General features: G+C 39.3%; 1 protein-coding gene across 2 annotated transcripts in view; it reads left to right on the top strand.

Moving 5' to 3' along the window:
- Positions 1-539: 539 nt before the first annotated feature.
- The window catches only part of RPS6KA2 (ribosomal protein S6 kinase A2), a 201,493-nt gene continuing 182,424 nt past the window's right edge, over positions 540-19,608 (top strand). Inside the window, exons 1-2 of one of the 2 annotated variants that reach the window (XM_034428482.3) lie at positions 540-842; positions 5,932-5,985. In XM_034428482.3, coding sequence (XP_034284373.1) covers positions 774-842; positions 5,932-5,985 — 123 coding nt within the window. In that variant the 5' untranslated portion in view covers positions 540-773. Of the gene's footprint in view, positions 915-5,931; positions 5,986-19,608 lie in introns of both variants that reach the window. The other variant, XM_034428481.3, reaches the window with a different exon arrangement.

Raw genomic sequence — 19,608 nt, 5'->3', positions numbered from 1 at the left:
CCCCCTTACCGCTTAGCGCAGTGTGGGAAACGAAGTCAAACGCTTGCTTTCAGCTTTGCTCCGCAGGGTGCCGCTTTTTCCTTCCCCGCCCCAGGAAAGGCAGCTCTTTAACGGGTCCTTTCCTCCGAGCCCTGGAGGGGCGGCTGCGCGCCCTGCTCCGTTTTAACGGCGGGCAGCCCCAGGGACTGGCAGGAACGGCTCCGCAACGCCTCCCCTCGAGTCCCCCCGGGCTGCGGTTGCTATATCACCCTCCGCCGCTGCGCCGTCTCCTCAGCCTCAATTCTCTCTCTCTCCCCCCCCCTCGCCCGTTAATGTGTAACAGCAAATTAAGAGGGCTTGCAAAGAAGCCAAGGACTCTACGGCAGGTAGAGCAGACCGTGCGCGCGAGGCAGCCGGTCGACTCGAGCGTGCCGCCGTTTTCTTCTGCCCGCCGGGCTGATTGACGGCGCGGGACTGCTATTCAGTCTTCCCTCTCCTCCCGCCTCCCACCCCTCTTTTTTTCTCTCTCTCTCTCTCTCTCCCCCCCCCTTTTTGGCGCGCTCTGCGAAGCGCCGGGATTGGCGGCGCCCTCAGAGTCTGGTGGTCGCGGAGGAAGCCATTTTTTTCCAGCGGACCCCCCCCCCTCACACGCACCGCGAGCCACCCTTCGAGCGGCGGAGAGTCCTCGGCGCGCGCGTCCGCCCTTCTCTCTTCGCCTGCCCCGCGAAAGCGCCGCCGACTCTCCCTTCCCCGTTGGCCCCGAGCAATTCGGGCAAAGAGAAAGTCCAGCCGAGATGCCCATTGCCCACTTGCTGGAATTATGGAAAAAAATAGAGGTGGAAGTGGAGCCCATGGAAACGGAGGTGAGCCCCCCGCCCCGCCGACGTCTATCCCGAAGCGTGGCGCCAAGTTCCTTGCATGCAGAATGGGACGCCGTAAGTCTCTCTCGATTGAGGCGGCTTTCTTGAATTTATATAACCGCTTCAGGAGGTTTTCGTTGGGGAGGCGGGAAGGGGAAGCGGAGGGGACAAATGCCTCCCCCCCCCCCCCACGCCGCTCTGTAGAACTTCAGAGCGCCCCTTGCGTCGTCCCTTGTTTCTTCGGAAATGCCACTTGTTGATGCCGTTCAGAAGACGACGGGAGGGGGAGTGAGGAAAAAAACGGGATTTGAGGCTCAGCAGAGCAGAGCGGAGCGATGGGCTTCGTGCCTCTTTAACCGTTTCTCAGCCCCTCTCGTCTTCCCCCGCGAACGACAGCGGTTGCTTTCCCTCCGCATTGCATTCCTTCTGCGCAGGGATCGATGCGGGAACGGCATGAGTTGTGTGCATCGTATAAAGTTGACTTTTAGTGCTCGGTCAAAACTAGCAGCTGCTTTCAAGCTCCTCGAAGCTGCCTTCCAGGCTTTCAGCCTCCCCTAATCAGATGGGGTGGGTTACAACTCCCGTTCTCCGCAACGGCATACTCCCATGTGCTCCAGTACTTATGTACTTATCCCCCCCCTCCAGGGGACTTTATTAATAAATAATAAAATAATAATAAAATATTGGTATTATTTATTAGTATTCCCACAGAAGAAAGCTAACATCAAAGGCAGAATACATTTAAGAAGAGAACTCCTATATTTGTGCCTTTTGTCATATGCTACTCCAGTTTATGAGGTATGAGGATAGCTGCCATGCCGTCTTCTAAGAAGCGTCAAAAGTTAAAATAAAAACAATAGCGTTTTAACAAGAAACACATTTATGCCACCTAAGCTTTTGTGGAAAACAATGTGCCAGCTTCATGGAGCAGTGCCTCACTTTAGGAACATATATCCATGCATGTTTGTGGATAATTGCTTGTTGTTTGTGTGAATACTAGCTACTCAGCAGAGGAAAATAGAAGCAGCACAGGAGTTATTATCATCTTGACAGTAGATGTTCACAAAATAACCATGAGATGTGATACATACTTTTTTAATGAGTGAGTTGATTAATACATGCTATATAGGAAGAATCTTTAGTTTCTGTTTAACCCATAAAAATTAACTTTAAACTCTTACTTAGCTCAGTTGATGAACCTTTTTTTCATCATTTTTTTTTGCTCCAGGCCACCTGGAGGTTACTGATTGATTGTCATGAGAAGCTGAGGAATTCTTCTTTTGGTTTTGAAACATTCCCATTTTGATGTCAGATTTGCCTCTATTTCGTAAAAGTAAATATTATCAACTTGTTTCAGCAGCCAATGAACAGACTTTCTAGCTGTTGTTTTCAACAAGTGGTTCCTTTCTTATCCATTATATGAAAACAAGTGGTTGTTTTTCTTCTGTCACTTGTTCGAATATAATAGGTCAGGGGTGTAAAACTCGTGGCCTGTGGGCCAGATGCATCACGTACTCGCCACGCCCACCCCCTGTTTAGAAAAGGGAAAGTCGCAATACGTCATGTGACACCAACATAATACTGTGAGTTTGACACCCCTGTAATAGGTGTTTGTAAAAGTGGTGTCTCATTTTAAAATAACATATTTACATGATTTGGTTGATACTTGATCATCAATCTCTACAACATGAATGCTTTTTAAATCTGAACTATCAGAATTATTACCTTATCGTCAAAGTACCTTGAAGATTACAAAATTTTGATTTATACAGTCTGGAAATTAATGTATATAGGACAACAAACCATGGATCTGATTCTGATGAGTGAAATAATAATAGATTCTAAAATACTTATTTCTTTATAATTGAATACTTTTTTCTTTTTTTCCTGTCATATATCAATATTTTACAATAATGCAATTTGACAGAGAGGATGCCTTTTTAGTCATATATGTATAACATTTTAATATATGAAAACAAGGTTTTAACCTTTAAAACACTACTAGGAAGTAACTTCTACTGACCTTAATTATATTTACTTATCAATAAACATACAAAGGGTGGTGCTTAAATGACTGAGGCATTTTTTAAAAATTTATTTTAACTGCTCAAATTTTACAAATTTTCATACTATGATAAACTGGTTCCTCTTTCTAATCCAGTAGTCATATTCAGTGACTAGATAGAAGATACTTTCTTGGAAGTCAAATTGTACTGAAGGGAAACAAATCAGTACCTTGGATAGCTCCAAGGACATTGCCAGTGGAAGCCTAGGACTCTCAATAATACTACATGCCATAATTTTCTAACATCATTGTTTCTAGAGGTACTAGAGTTTAATATATTTAGATCCCAATATTATTCGCCCAATCAAAGGTATCAGAGTCAACACTTTTTCCCATGCCAAATTGACTTTATGGAGAAACCCAACTTTAAAAATTGGGAAAAACATGTTAATATGGAAGAATTGGATAGAAGCGGGGATATTGACTTTGGATCAACTGACAGCTGATAAAGATTAACTTTCAACAGTTTCAACATTAAGAATTAAATATCATCTATCAGATATAACCAAATGGTAATAATTACAGATACAAAATTTCTTAACAACATCGTTTGGACAAGCAGCATTTTCAGCTTCTGAGACACCTGAGATACTAGAACAGCTTGTTCAATTCTTTAAAACAACTGGTTAAATCCTTTAAAACTTTAAAAAAAAACCTACTATTAGATTTATAGATATTTGTTATCAATAAATCAATTTGATATTTGGATGTTAAGAAATGAGTGGAATAAAGAATTAAAGGTTCCTGTATTGCCTAGACAATGTGAGAGTATCTTAGCTTGTGTTGCAAGGGCATCAATGGATGTCAAATTACAAATTACACAACAAAAAATAATATTTAGGAGACTCTCAGTAACACTTATCCAGCCACCAATGTGGCTAATTTGATTCACTCTGGAAAAGCTTTTGAGTCTGATAAAGTGTTTTTAACTACTTACGGCAGGGAACTGGATGTTATGTTAGAAATTCATATGACTTGGGGAATAATGAAAAGACTTTGTTTAAGAGAGGCCTAAAAATAGAATTAATTGCCTTTTCCTTTAAAGAGTGGTATGAACTTCATTCAAGATGCATTTTTTAAAAAACAGGAGGGCTGAAGCTCATAGAATCAGCAACCTGTAATAGAATTGCTGCCCCTTGCTCATGAATGAGCAAATCAGCATATACAGTATGTCTTCTGCAGGGGTGCTTTTAAATTTAAATTTTGCTGTAATAAAATATTTCTTAGAATCCCATGATACTTTCTAATATTTTACTACCTTTTCACAACATTGACAATTTGATATGAGTTTATGACACTCAGATTATTTGGTTCATCTTTGTTTATAGAGAGTAAGAGTGAAGTATCATAGGGACCCCTGGAAGGAGGTGCTAAATGTGTTTGTGTGTGTGTATGTATATGTGTGTGTGTGTGTGAATCTTTGACCCAAAGAAGCCTGAACTACTGCTTTATTTTTTAATAATTATTAGTCACATTTATATAAACTAATCAACTTTTAACCATTTTAGAACTATGTATTTCTTCTGTGCAGGTGCTATATTTTCTATGAAGTCACAGGAAATGCCTGTAATCTAATACCTTACTGTTGACACTTTATCCATATATTATAATGGGCACAATATGAAGGAGTCCATCGCTTTAGGAAAAAGAAAAAGGAGAATATTTCTAAAATAGTGGTATCAGCTTTAAACAATTCTTTTTTTTTCATAAAGAACTAAAAACATTGAAGTGATCTGTTTGTTGCATTCCAAGTTGTGTAAGATGTTCAGTGGGATTGTTGGCCACACACTCCTGACCAAAGACAGAAATTTAGGGTGTATGTATGTGTACATTTTGTGCCATCAGTACATCTAAAAGCATGTCTGATACCTCTGAGTTTTTCCTATTTTACGTACTATAGCTTAGAAATGGGGACAAAGTTGTAATAGGGCTTCAGGAAGTATGTATTATTTCAGAGCTTGTCCTTTGAAAATTTGAGCCCAAATCGTATAACTTATGCCAAAATCTGATTGTAATTTACATATATCCTTTTCTTCATCCAAACATTTGGTTGTTTTTCCAGTTTTACAAAATACAGTCTGTCTTAATTTCAATTTTGATTATTCATAAACTTGTAGCATAATTGAGCACGTCTGTTCTTGATTAAAGCAAAGCATTAATTCTTAAGTCCTTGGCATATTTAGGAAGTGGTTTTCATAAAATTGTTTAAAAACTGACCTTTTCCACATTGTGCTACATTCTGTTTTATTTCTAGCTGCTAGTATTGATTTCTTTTTATTGAATATTTTCTTAAATACAGTATATGAGTTAAAAATTTCTTATAATATCTATGTAAAAGTAAGCATTACTGAATAGTGAGATTTTCTCCATGCTTTTAACTATAATTTATTACCTTTTTTAAAAAAAGCATACTCACCAAAGAGAAATATTACTCTAATCCTACGTATATATGAAGCTTTTACTTTTTATTTATAGTAAAGAATGGACATGAGAAGAGTGAACAACCTCCAGCTAACTACATTTGACTTGATTTGGTTGACAATATTATTCCTGTAAAATCAAGGGATTTATAATACTTAGCTTTGGCTAATATTTTCATGAATAGCAGTCTGATACTCCACTGCAAATTATTTCTCACAATCTGATGATACAGGATATAAAATATTGACTATGATGCTAATAGGCTTGGATTTGAATTTGTAAGCCAGCCAGCCCTGCCACAAAATCGACAATGATGAACTAAAGTTTATGAATTTTTTACAAGATTATTATGAAAATATAATGGAATAGTCACATATGTATGCTGCTCTGATCTTGCCGCAGAAAAGGAAAATACCATGACAAACAAAATAATAGTATTGTAATCAACCACTTGTTCTGAATGAAATCAAATTAATTATTTTTACATAATTGTGTAACAGTACTTGATTTTTTTTTTAAAAAAATCTACATATGTTCCAATTAAAAGGTTTACATGATTTATATAAGATCATAATTTTTTCTTATTTTTTTCTTTTTAATTACTAGCCAGCAGCAGATGATGCCAAGATGGATGACGATTTGGAAGAGTCTACAAATGAGGTATTTCTATTAGTCATACTGTTTTTGAGGAATGGGATATCTTCATTTATAAAAAGAATTTTATTGAGATACTGTTAAGATTAAATGGAGGTGGAGGAGATGCATTCTGTCTTGAGAAGAACTTGAGTTCAGTACCTATTGCACATTTCTGTTTTATTTTCTTGACTGCAGTACAGAAGTATTTTTCCATTATCTTCTTCCGGGAAGGTTTTGTTTTAATTTTTAAAGTAAAATTTGTAATTTCCCACTTTAATCTATAGCCTGGATTTTTCTGAAAGTCTGCATCCAAATATTAACCAGATTCTGGTCCTGTTTTGTTTTCTTGAGATCTACCAAGTTCAGTATTACTGTCTGAAATGCCTCCTGGAACAATCAATGCTTTACACTACATGATAAGGAGGTACATCTGGCAGGACCCAGAAGTAGGGCCTTCCCTGTCACGGCCCCCACTTTGACATACTTTCCCAAGGCCTTGAAGACATGATTTTGTCAATAGGCCCAAGGAAACCCAGAGTGGGATGGAGCCCATCAAATGACTTGCTTGTTGTCACCAGGGAGGAGGGGTTATTGCTTTTTTATCATTTGTATATTATATATTTTCGTGAGCTGCTCAAAGTCACTGAGAGGGAGTGGGCAGCCATATAATTTTTCTTAATTAATTAATTAAAATAAATAAGTAGTGTTAGGATTGGTCCAGTCTTTTCAAAGAGAATATCCCACAATTCAGATCCTGTGAATAAGACACAGTTGTTACCCCAAACATTGCTGTTATTATGCCTCCTCACCTGTAATTTATCAATAATTCCAGGATTCAGTTTCAATTTTCTTCAGAAGAGAATTTCAGGACATGGTGTCCTTGTGTGTGTTATAAATCAAACAAAACATAATGGAGCAAATCAATACTGCATTCTTATCAAAGAGGACACATGACTGCCGAGATAATTTCCAGCGTCAAAATTCTTCCGGCTTCTAGAAACCAAGTTTCAAACAATAGAGCAAGTGCTCCTTCCTTTCTGAATTATATCCTGCCTCCACTCTCAACTAGTCATTAGTATATTATCTATTTTGTATAATTTATATACATAAATTATGGGATCTTCCTTTCCAAAATTAATCAGTTTCTCTTTCTGATGAGTTTTAGGTAGCATTAAATTGTTCCTCTTTCACATTGAGTTTTTGGGGAAGCAAATTCTTTTGCTTATAGTTTTAATATACAGACCACAATGCTATTTTTACTCTAAACTTCCTTGTAGATATTGTGAAAGAAAGGCAGCACATAAATATTTCATTTAAATACATATAGTCTAAAAATTCAGATAATTTATACCTTTCTGTCAAAATTGGGGTAGTTATGTAGGAGGTATGTATTACAAAATTTATATAGGAACTTATATGTAATGGCATAGCAAAGATAATGAAGACCTTCCTCCCCAATAAGTGAGTATGATCAATAATTTTTTAACTATTTTATAATTACTCAATAGTAATAATACATTATTACAATTGTATGCCGCCGAACTCTCAGTAACTTGACTTTATTAGAATATATTATGTATGCATCTATGTTCATCCATTCATATACAGTATACGCAAGATACATAATAAAGGTAGAGCAGTGATGGCTAACCTTTTTGCCATCGCGTGCCAGGAGGGGGGGCAGAGAGGTTGCACGTGCATGTGCCCACACCTATAATTCTATGTGCCCTGCCCCCACGCATGCGCGTGCGCCCCCTGCTCCCGGCACGCGATGGTCTGGTAGGCCTGTTTTTCTCTCTCACCTGGCTCCAAAGCCTCTCTATGAGTCTGGGGAGGGCGAAAATGGCCTTCGCCAGCCCCTTGGAGGCCCTCCAGAGGCCTGAAACAGCCTGTTTCCCAACTTCCGGTTAGACAGGAAGTGATGTTTTTTGTTGTCCCCAGCCTCCAGAAACTCCATTTTCGCCCTCCCCAGACTCATAGAGAGGCTCTGGAGCCAGGTGAGAGAGAAAAACGGCCTTCCCCACCACCACCCAGGCCTTCCAGAGGCAGGAAACGGCCTGTTTCCCTACTTTTGGTGGGCCCAGAAGGCCTGAAAATCAGCTGGCCGGCGCACGTATGCGCACTGGAGCTGAGCTCGCATGCCCACTGATATGGCTACGTGTGCCACCTGTGGCACGCATGCCATAGGTTCGCCATCATGGAGGTAGAGTGTAAAGAGAGATCAGCCTGGAATCCCTGTGTAGCCACAAGAGAATGAAGTCCCATCCCCCCCTCCCTCCCCCCCCCCCGTGTGGCTCTCTGTATAGCCACAAGAGAATGAAGTCCCAGGCAACTCAGCTGGGATCGTCGGAGGCTTTTAAAAGCATTTTTTGTTCTACAACCTCTTCGGCCGAAGAGATTTCAGAAAAAATGCTTTTAAATCTAACTAAACAGATGTGGACTGTTAGTTAAGAACTTGTGTGTTGGTTTATAGCAGTAAATCAGTTTAATTGAAACTTAACATGGCCTTCTGTGCCTGACAAATCTTAGTTTTTCAAACCTTATGTTTCTATCTTTTGCACACTATCGATGGTCTGTGCTTATGTAGGATGTGGAAATATTTATTTCATTTCACCTACATTAAAGATGTGGGACTGGGTGTAGTTTTAAAAGAATGCAATAAGGAGGATTTGGAAATTGCTATTAAAAAAATATATGTGGCTATCAATACCATTTCTATTTCCAATACTGTAATGTTGAAGTACTTTGACTCTATATATAGCAGTGGGCACTTAGATCTATATACCACTTCATAGTGCTTTACAACCTTCTCTAAGCGGTTTACAGAGTCAGCATATTGCCCTCAACAATCTGGGACCTCATTTTATTGACCTCGGAAAGATGGAAGACTGAATCAACCTTGAGCTGGTGAGGATCGAACTCCTGGCAGTGAGCTGAATTAGCCTACAATACTGCATTCTAAACACTGCACCATCATGGCTCTTATATGATCAACAGCCAATCAAAATGATATGCACTATATGTTTTAGACTGCAATCTGCCATGTAGACTACCATACATTCACAACAATGTCAACATTCATGATGGATTTACATTCGCCAGCCACAATGTGAATAGGCAAAACAACAGGTATTCAGGTCACAGGGCCACCATTCTTATTGAGAATTTCTCTAATCAACAACATGTACAGGTAGTCCTCAACTTACAACAGTTCATTTAGTGACCGTTTGAAGTTATAACAGGATTGAAAAAAAGTGACTCATGACCTTTGTAGCATCCCTGTTGTCACGTGATCAAAATTAGGATGCTTGGAAACTGACTCGTATTTATGACAGTTGCAGTGTCCTGGAGTCACATGATTACCTCCTGTGACTTTCTGACAAGCGAAGTCAATGGGGAAGTCAGACTCATTTAACAACCATGTTACTTATTTAACAATTTCACTTAACGAATGTAGCAAAACAAGTTGTAAAGTAATTTAACAACTGTTACACTTAACAACAGAAATGTTGGGCTCAATTGTGGTCATCAGTCATCAGTCAAGGACTACCTATATATGGATGTGTGTGTATCTATACATAATACACATATACCACTTTGATATATTGGTTAAGACCAGTCTAGAAATTGGGAGACTGAGAATTCTAGTCCCACCTTAGGCAGGAAGTAATCTTGGTGACCTTGGGATCACCATTCCCTCTCAGCCCTAGCAAGAAGGCATAAGCCAGGGCAGTGGTGAAATGTAAAATTTGTTACTACTGGTTCTGTGGGCGTGGCTTGGTGGTGGTGGTGGTAATGTGACTGGGTGGGCGTGGCCAACTTTTTTTTTTAAAGCATTTTTTCTACAACCTCTTCAGCCGAAGAGGTTGCAGAAAAAAATGCTTTTAAAAGCCTCTGACGATCCCAGCTGAGCTGCGCAATCATCAGAGGCTTTTTTTTTTTTACTTTTAAAAGCATTTCAGCCAAAGAGGTTGTAGAAAAAATGCTTTTAAAAGTAAAAAAACTAGCCTCTGATGATCGCGTGGCTCAGCTGGGCATTGGGGGGGGGGCACGCAGGGATTTTTGCTACTGGTTCTCCAAACCACCCGCCGCCATCGCTACCGGATCAGGCAATCCGGTCCAAACCGGGAGCATTTCACTCCTGAGCCAGGGGTCTCCAAACTTGGCAACTTTAAAACTTGTGGACTTCAACTCCCAGAATTCCCCAGCCAGCATGAATTCTGAAAGTTGAAGTCCACGAGTCTTAAACTTGCCAAGTTTGGAGACCCCTGGCATAAGCACATCACTTCTGTAAATGTTGCCCTGAAAACTGCAAAGACCTGTCCATGTAAACAGTATATATGCATATACTGTATATGTATGCATTTATAAAATGAGTACAGGTAGTTCTCGACTTACAACAGTTCATTTAGTGATTGTTCAAACTTACAACAGCACTGAAAAAAGTGACTTGTGACCATTTTTCATACTTACAACCATTGTGGCATCCCCATGGCCATGTGATCAAAATTCAGACGCTTGACAACTGACTCATATTTATGTTGGTTGTAGCATCCCGAGGTCATGTCATCATCTTTTGTGACCTTCTGACAAGCAAAGTCTATGGGGAACCAGATTCACTTAACAACCATGATACTAACTTAACCATTATAATGATTCACTTAAGAAATGTGGCAAGAAAGGTCGTAAAATGGGGCAAAATTCACTTAATAAATGTCTCACTTAACAATGTTGGGCTCAATTGTGGTTGTAAGTCGAGGACTACCTGAAGATAAAAAGTTATCCAATTGTATAATACAACATGTCAATCCTTCATGAACAAAGGCCTATAATTCTTCTCATTTCTGTTGTCATGCCAACAATAATCTATTCCAAATATTCTGTATTTGCATAATATTAAACTCAGCAACAATAGAGAGATCAGTATAAAATATTTAGACAGTTTTTATTTATAAACCTAAGGGAATTCCTATGTCTACTTATTAACCCTAACCTAATATATTGTTTTTAAATTCTTTTAAGAATTATACATGACAACGTTTGATCGTTTATATCCATTCTCTTTTCTTACCTTCTCCCAGCTCAGTATGAACAGCGAAAGTAGGTCAGGTCATATTATCAGGATGCTGATTTTCCATTCAAATTTCAGTTGATTTTATGCTGTGCAACCTTTGATGGAGTAGAGTATTTCTGTGCAGTTGCCTGCAGAGAATTATCCCAATTAACTTTATCTGAAAGTGAATTTATTGAACCTCTTGCTGACAGTGTATGTGCTTTGGGATATTAGGATAGAATTCCAAATTGTGAGACTGGAGCCCAGGGGTGGGTTCTACTTTCTACATACCTTTACTACTGGTTCGCAATGGGGCCATGCGCGTGCGCTTGCTTCACTTGTGCGCGTGTTTGCTCTTTTGCGCATGCGCAGAAGCGTTTTGATGACATCAGGGTCAATGGGCAGAGCTTCCCGCCAGTTTTACTACCGGTTCTATAGAACCGGTGTGAACCACCACTGCTGGAGCCTAACAATGATCCAGGACTAGAGAAATATCATTTCTTTTGTTTATACAGCATTCATATCAGTACAATATGTGGACAGTCACAACCATAGTTTATTTTTTCTCTCTCGCATTGCCTGACTTGATTCTATAGCTATTGGACTGAACCTGAAATTTACAAACTTTTTTCAACAAAAAGAATAATTATATTTATGATTATGGCAACCAATATGTTGTTCATTTGAAACTTTCTGATGGATAATGCATGTACACAGAGGGAGAGATAGAGAGGACGTGCATATAGAGTACGGATGGAATTCCAGCACAGTTCAAGGTTGGGAAATGATATGCAGTAAACGAAAGTTGAGCAACAGCGGAAAATGTGCACACACAGCACAATGATGCACTATGGAAAGCACCAGAATGTCTGAGTTCTCAAAAAAAAAAAAAAAAAAAAAGCTAATCTAAACAAATAAATCCTGTAATGGCCTAACATGGGGATTTGGTTCATGTGATACACAAAGATAACGGGTACCAAAACTACCTAACCCCACTTTAGTCTTGTTTAGAGTATAGTGCAAACCCACCTATGTTTTGAATTGCCTATTACAGCTTTAGGTTGGGGGATGGGGGAAGTTAATAGGACTTTAAGCTGTTAACTGATACTTCTACAATACCATACTGTGAGATCATAGGAGAGATGCTGTATGTCTAATAATATAAAATATTTATATCAGGAGCTCCTGCTTTTACGAATATTGATTTTCTTTCCCTTCCTGTGGTTTTTTCAGTATATTATGCTTTTTGTGTTTAGCAATGTTGCATATTTGCATATAACACACATTGAAACAATATTAGATGCCAATGCCACAGCATTGTCACAAGTTAAATTATGACTGGTTTCAAATTTAACATTCATCGTGCCCCCTCTATTGACAACAAATACTTTGATGGAATGGATGCTTGCAGGAGAAGGAAAGGAAGAGATGATTGGGTGGGAGGGGTTGTTGTTTAGATGGTTCCCTTTTTCTCAGAGAAAAGATGGAGAACCTTTGGAATTGTTTGATGACAGGAAAGGAGGATTGCATAAAAAAAAAGGAGACCGATGAACATCAGCACCTCATCCGTTCATGGGAGAAGGATCAGTGTAGCAGGAATGAGTGCAGGGAGGAAGTTAAAAACATCAAGAGGATTCCCAGAACATCCAATTGGTGCCCTGTCCTTGTCTTTGTACATCACAGTCAGAGGTGGTATTCAGCAGGTTCTGACCAATTCTGGAGAACTGGTAGCAGAAATTTTGAGTAGTTCAGAGAACCGGTAAATACCACCTCTGACTGGCCCCGCCCCCATCTATTCTCTGCCTCCTGAGTCCCAGCTGATCGGGAGGAAGTGGGGATTTTGCAGTAACCTTCCCCTGGAGTGGGGTGGGAATGGAGATTTTACAGTATTCTTCCCCTGCCATGCCCACCAAGCCATGCCCGCCAAGCCACACCCACCAAGCTACGCCCACAGAACCGGTAGTAAAAAATTTTGAATCCCACCACTGATCACAATGCATCCAAAAAAGATGGCTTCAGTTGCACAGCTGTCTTCACCATCTTGACTTTTTGATCTGCTCCCTGCCTTCTCTCCTGCTCTGATCCTGCTGCCATGAATGGATAAAGGGGTGAAGTTCATTCACTTCTGTTCAAGTAGTTGTGTTTTCCTGTTATATATGGAACCTTCCAATACAGATGTCCTACAGTCATTTAACTCTTTAAAATGCATATGAAATAAGACAGTCAACCATTTAAAGAACTCTAAAGCCATACTGCTTTACATTCCTACCCATGAAAGCCTCAATGGAGCTTGTTCTTAGTTGACCTCTACAGGAGTTATTACTTACATTTATTTCACACATTTAAGGTATGAAACAAACTTGTTGCTTTAAAAAAAAACATTTTCTCTTTTTAGAAATATCTCTGCAGTATTCCTCTTGGAAATGGTACTTTCATTATTTCATCACACACAAGAAGTGTGTGGCTTGCATCTATCTTCCATGTCCTGTCATTTAAAGGGAAGCCTGGAATCTTGCATAGGAACACTTCATACTAGAAATTTTAATAACTCTCTGGGGGAAGCCATCAACTTCTAATCAACAAGAAGGAAAACAAATATGCCAGGTGTAGAGTTGTAATGTAATTTATGTAAATATTGGTCTATAAATGTTTGGGTACTGGATATGATTTATTATTAACAGAGGTATTCTTAACCTACATAGAAATGTTAGCTGATTCCATTTTTTCTCCTTTTAAGCATCACATATGTTTTTTGCAGGATGACAGTTGGTAAAGTAATATTTTGATAACAAAATTTCCTAGCATTTGAAATCAATTGCCAAGTAGCAACCCATTAAAGCAAGCTACTTCTTCAACAGGGAGATGTTTATCTTGCAGTCATAAAAATTTATAAAGATTCTATAGAATTAAAATGCTTGGTTATAACAATCATGGAAGAAATAGAAAGAACAGGATCTTGAGTTGGTTAGAATAATTTATGATCATCAATGTATTGCCCTGCAACTTGCAGAAATTGAAAAAGTATACCTTTGGCATGATGGACTGAATATTCATTTTGTACAACTGTGTGCAATTACCATTCAAATCATGCTGTTTTCCATGCAAGATTTTTTATTAAACGGAATATCAGTGGATATGCAGTTAGCTTTTTCTCTTTGGGATTGATTCAATGACACCAAATGACCATAAGAACATATTGTATGCTGTTTCCTTATACTTTTTGTCCCTTCTCTTTTATTACCTTACTCTGTCAACATTTCAAAGGTGATCATACTGTTTAGTATTATGGTTTCAGTAGAATACAGAGGACTTCTGAAAGTTTGGTGGTATCTTAGGCTTTCCCTGATATCTATAGCTGTATAGCAATGGTGGGTTGCTACCAGTTCACCTCAGATCGGGCGAACTGGTAGCGGCGACAGGAGGCTCTGCCCACCCGCCCGGACATCTCTGCGCATGCACACAAGCACGCATGCCCCCACAAGCTAATGGCAGTGGCCGAAATTGAAACCCACTACTGCTGTACAGTGTACAGCTGCTGCTCAAGTCCACAGCCTTTTTCTCCCCTAATGCATGAGATAACAAAGAAGATAATTTCTGACTCAAGGAATCTGTCGAATCCAGTGGTCTGGGGGGTCCTTGAATGGGAATGCTGAGTCTCCAAGTAGTATCTTGTGACTCTGATGGTCATTGGTCTCCTATTAATAATGCTGTATGTTCTCTGCTGTCCAGCTAATCAGTCTAATCAGTTATGAGCAAAAGAAGAGGAGATTGGATTCAAGATCCAGCGTATATGACTTATTTCATCTAATGGTATGGGCAGTTTTGTGGTACCTTTGATGTTTAGTCTAGTCTACTTTTCTCTCTTCCTTAGACCAGCCAAAAGATACATGGAGGAAGGACAGAGTTCTATGCTATTGTGGTTGTGCCTAAGCAACAGGTAGCGTTGGATTATACCTGCCACCAGTTGGACTAGTTCCAAACATATTATCATAAATATTATTTAAAACAAAACAAAAATCAAACAATACAGCCAGACTAATTACAAGGACTGATGTTAATTTAAAGCTGTGACTTGCTTAGTTTTTTGCTCTTAGGTAAAAAAAAACCAAAACACTTCTGATATTTAGATATTTACTTCTGTTCCAAAAGAAAGCCAGTTTCTCACTTATTTCTTGGCTCATTTTACTTATGTAGTGAAGAACACTGCCATCAAGTGGAAGTCAGTTAGAAATGAACTTTTCTAGAAAAAAAACCACAAGTATTTGGAATAGTGAGTCTTCTGACAAGATTATTCATAGGGTCATAAAAAGCATAGGTTGACTTCAGTGTCATTATAAGTTACACAATATACAAATTTGATGAAAAAATTGGTGATAATGTAAATGTGTTTTATCTTCTCGGTATATGTTTAAGGATAGTGTTATACATTTCAAATTCTTGTAACATCTTATAGTTGTTGTTGTTAGTTACGAAGTCGTGTCCAACCCATCGTGACCCCATGGACAACTTTCCTCCAGGCCTTCCTGTTCTCTACCATCCCCTGGAGACCACTTAAGCTCACCCCGACTGTTTCAGTGACTCCATCCAGCCACCTCATTCTCTGTTGTCCCGTTCTTCTTTTGCCCTCAATCGTTCCCAGCATTAGGCTCTTCTCCGGTGAATCCTTCCTTCTCATTAAGAGGCCAAAGTATTTCAGTTTCATTTTCAGGATCTGGCCTTCTAAAGAGCAGTCAGGATTGATCTCCTCTAGGACTGACTGGTTTGATTGCCTTGCAGTCCAAAGGATTCACAGGAATCTTCTCTAGCACCATAGTTCAAAGGTCTTAATTCTTTGACAGCTGGGGGTGGGGGAGGCTGTATTCACCTGAACACACTTTGGGTGCTCAGCAACATTTTTTTTTAAAATTTGATTTATATGCCGCCCTTCTCCGGAGACTCAGGGCGGCTTACAATGCGTTAAGCAATAGCCTTCATACTTTTGTATATTTATACAAAGTCAGCTTATTGCCCCCACAAACTGGGTCCTCAATTTACCTACCTTAGAAAGGATGGAAGGCTGAGTCAACCTTGAGCCTGGTGAGATTCGAACTTACAGTAATTGCAGACAGCTCGTGTTAATCACAATGCTATCAGTCTGCTGAGCCACCAGGCCACTGTTATGGCCATTTGCAATCACATGTCCACATTTTATGACAATTTTGCCCCAAACCAGAAGTTACTTCCTTTTTTTTGGCAAAATCGTGACCACAGCGAACCATTGGTTCACTTAATTACTGCAGCATTTACTTAGTAATTGCCACAAAAAAATTATAAAATCAGATCGGTTATGTGATCACCCCATTCTATAACCTTTACAGTGTAGTAGGCAAACTCCATTACAATCGTAACTCAAGGACTACATGTATGGAGTTGGGTGAAAGTACAAGATCATGAGGCAGAAAAACTTCTTTAAAAGCAACAGAAAAAAATTGTGTTTCCCTCTTAAGGTGAACCTTCGGGAACAAATTTTGTAACTGAACAATGACACCAGCACAGTAGCTCTCCATGAACACCTTGAATGGGATTTGGGCATAAAATTCACACCCACCCATTAATATCACTATCAATATGAAAGAATTCTTTATGCCTCTTAATACTACTTGCTTCAACTTTGTCCATATAGAAGTAGCAGCCTTTGAGATATTGCGAAGCCAGTACGTTCATTCTAAATCATCTTCAAATTCACCTGAAATTTAAGAGCACCTGATTGAATTTAATACCTTTAAAGGTTTGATCTGAATAATTGATTCAGGTTGATTGATTCAGGTTCAGACTTGCAAGATTCTGTTGTTGTAACATTGCAATAAAATAGAATTAGACTATCTGGTCATGCTTCCTTTTTGGACTAACTTGCAAGGCTGACATCAGTCTTGCAAGTCCGAAAGTATATTTCTCCCCTGGTACATTTACAGCCCAATAAACTAGGGAGGGACCTTTCTGAGACATTTGCCATGCCCACATTCCTTTCGTGAGCTAGCTGCCTCTTGTCCAATCATTCCCTGGCTGTGGTTCTTCCCTTTGTCTCCCATGTCTTTCCCACATACCATTACCATGAAGGTAGTGAAACATTAACATTTCTCCATTTTTATTGCATCTGCAGATAACTGCCCAGCAGCTCTGATTCTGCTCCTGGAGAGAGTTGAACCAGACATTTCTTACAAGGCTATTATTTGGAATATGTGAAGCATTTGTCAGATAAAGTTGTTTGGATTCAGTCCAAGCTGGACTCTGACCTCAAAGAGATAACTGAGACTCAGCCTGGTTATTTAGGATGAGTTTAATTCTGTTGATCCTGATGAAGTAGACAGGGTTCTTGGAACTGTTAGCTCAGCCACATTTATGTTTGATTTATGTCTCTTCAGCAGTGGTGAAATCCAAATTTTTTTACTACTGGTTCCGTGGGCGTGGTTTGGTGGGCGTGGCAGGGGAACGATGCTGCAAAATCCCCATTCCCTCCCCACTCCTGGGGGAAGGATATTGCAAAATTTCCACTCCCACCGCACTCTGAGGCAGCCAGAGGTGGTATTTGCTGGTTCTCCAAACTACTCAAAATTTCTGCTACCAGTTCTCCGAACTGCTCAAAATTTCCGCTAATAGTTCTCCAGAACCTGTCAGAACCTGCTGGATTTCACCCCTGCTCTTCAGGCTAGCAAAGTTAACAAAGAAGTATGGTTGGATACTGAGGGTGGTGAATTCATTCTGAGAGAAGGAATTGTTCTACAGCTGGTTAAAGAGTTGGTGGTTTATCCCCTCCTCAAGAAGCCACTTCTGGATCCAGTCATTTCGGATAATTTTTGTCCCATTTCTCATCTTCTCTGTTTAGGGAAAGTTTTAAGAAGGGGGTGGCATTTGTTGCTTTAGACAATTCTGGAGAAAACAGATAATCTGGGCCCCTTTTAGTGGAGTTTCAAACCTGGGTACAGGACCAAAATGTCATTTATTGTACTTGTGACAAGAAACAGGTCAGGATGATATGTCCTGTCCTTGCTCTTCTGAAGCTCTTGGCAGCTTTCAATGTCACCAGTTCAGACATTCTGGACAGTTCTGGAGGCTTGGAGTAGGAGGCGCAATTCTGTGTACAATTCTTCTGAAGCTGGCTTGAGTCAATGGGGGACAGAGATCTAGGCCATAGTCATTTGTCGATGAGATTTTTTGAGTCTCCCCACTGTCAACACTTACCAGAAGCCCCTCACTGAGGACATCTAACAGCACAAACTGAGAAATTATCAGTACGCTGATGATATCCAGCTCTATATTTCCACCCAGGGCTGACTAAGCAATGCTGTGGAGATTCTGCCTTAATAGTTGGAGACCGAGGGGATTTGGATAGAGAAGAAAAGGCTTTAGTTCAACTCTGGCTCTTAGTTTTCGGGCCCACCAGATTTAATGTTTTACCATCTTTGGTTCCAGATGGGGTTGGAATGCCCCAAGCAGAACCTCATACCACTAAGTCCAACAGGAGACCTATGCTCCCAGTTTCCTCAATTAAAGAATGCCATATAATAGTATCTAGGAAGCAGGCCTATTCTACCACAGCATCTGTCCTCTGAAATACCATATCATCTCAGATTAGATTGGCTCCAACTATGCCAGGCTTTTGCAAAATTTTGAGGATGTGGATGTGTTCCAGGGCCTGATGAATGGGAGGCTAGATGGCCTGTGAGATGTTACTGTTATGTATGTTAGTTCTCAGTGAACATTGTTGGTTTTTATGTTTTCGCTGATATTCTTTTTTCAGTATTGTGTTTAATGTGTTATTAGCCACCCAGAATCATATTTCAGATAAGGGTAGCCATATATATCAATTTAATAATTAAATGATTAATTATTCATGCAAATCATGAGGAATTAGTTAAGTATTAGGAGCTCAGGAGCTACCTAAATTATTCATATAACAGAGAACAATTTTGCAGTGTCTTGTAACTGACAGTAGAGGTCTCCCTTGTTATGCAAAAGAGATATTTTGTCCTAGAAAAGTCTTTTACCAGTTTACCTTTGTAATCTTGATTTCCAACAATAAAATAAATTTGCGAGAGTACCCTAGATGTGACTGACTTCACTCCTGTAACCCTTTCCACTGATAAAAATAATGGAAAGATCATGAATGTTAGACAAATCAAGTAGAATAACTTACACAAAGTGGCAAATTAGATGTTCCTTTATTGCCTATACAATGGGAGAGTGTCTTGACTTCTACAGCAAGAAAGTGAATGGACTTCAAATTACAGCTTATACAACAAAATTATTTTTATAATTTATTGGACTGTATTATGTTTGTAGAAAAAGAATTGGCTAAGACAGCAGTTTGCTGGAGATTTAATAAGGACAATACTTTCTTAAAACATGTTTTTACAATGTCCTATACTTCACAGGATTTGGGAGAAGGTAGTTGACTATATAAACATGACTCTGTGACAAAAGGAAACATTTTCAGAGGATAATAATTCTCTTGAACATGGAATTTGACAACTGGACAGTGTAAATAGATTCTCTGGTGCCTTACTATGACTAAAAAAATGATATTGTAATATTTGAAAAATAAATTTATACCTCAT

This window comes from Pantherophis guttatus, chromosome 1 (assembly GCF_059756535.1).
Source record: "Pantherophis guttatus breed Tessera chromosome 1, ASM5975653v1, whole genome shotgun sequence".
In the NCBI taxonomy this organism is placed as follows: domain Eukaryota; kingdom Metazoa; phylum Chordata; class Lepidosauria; order Squamata; family Colubridae; genus Pantherophis; species Pantherophis guttatus.
This window is presented reverse-complemented; position numbering and strand designations above follow the sequence as displayed.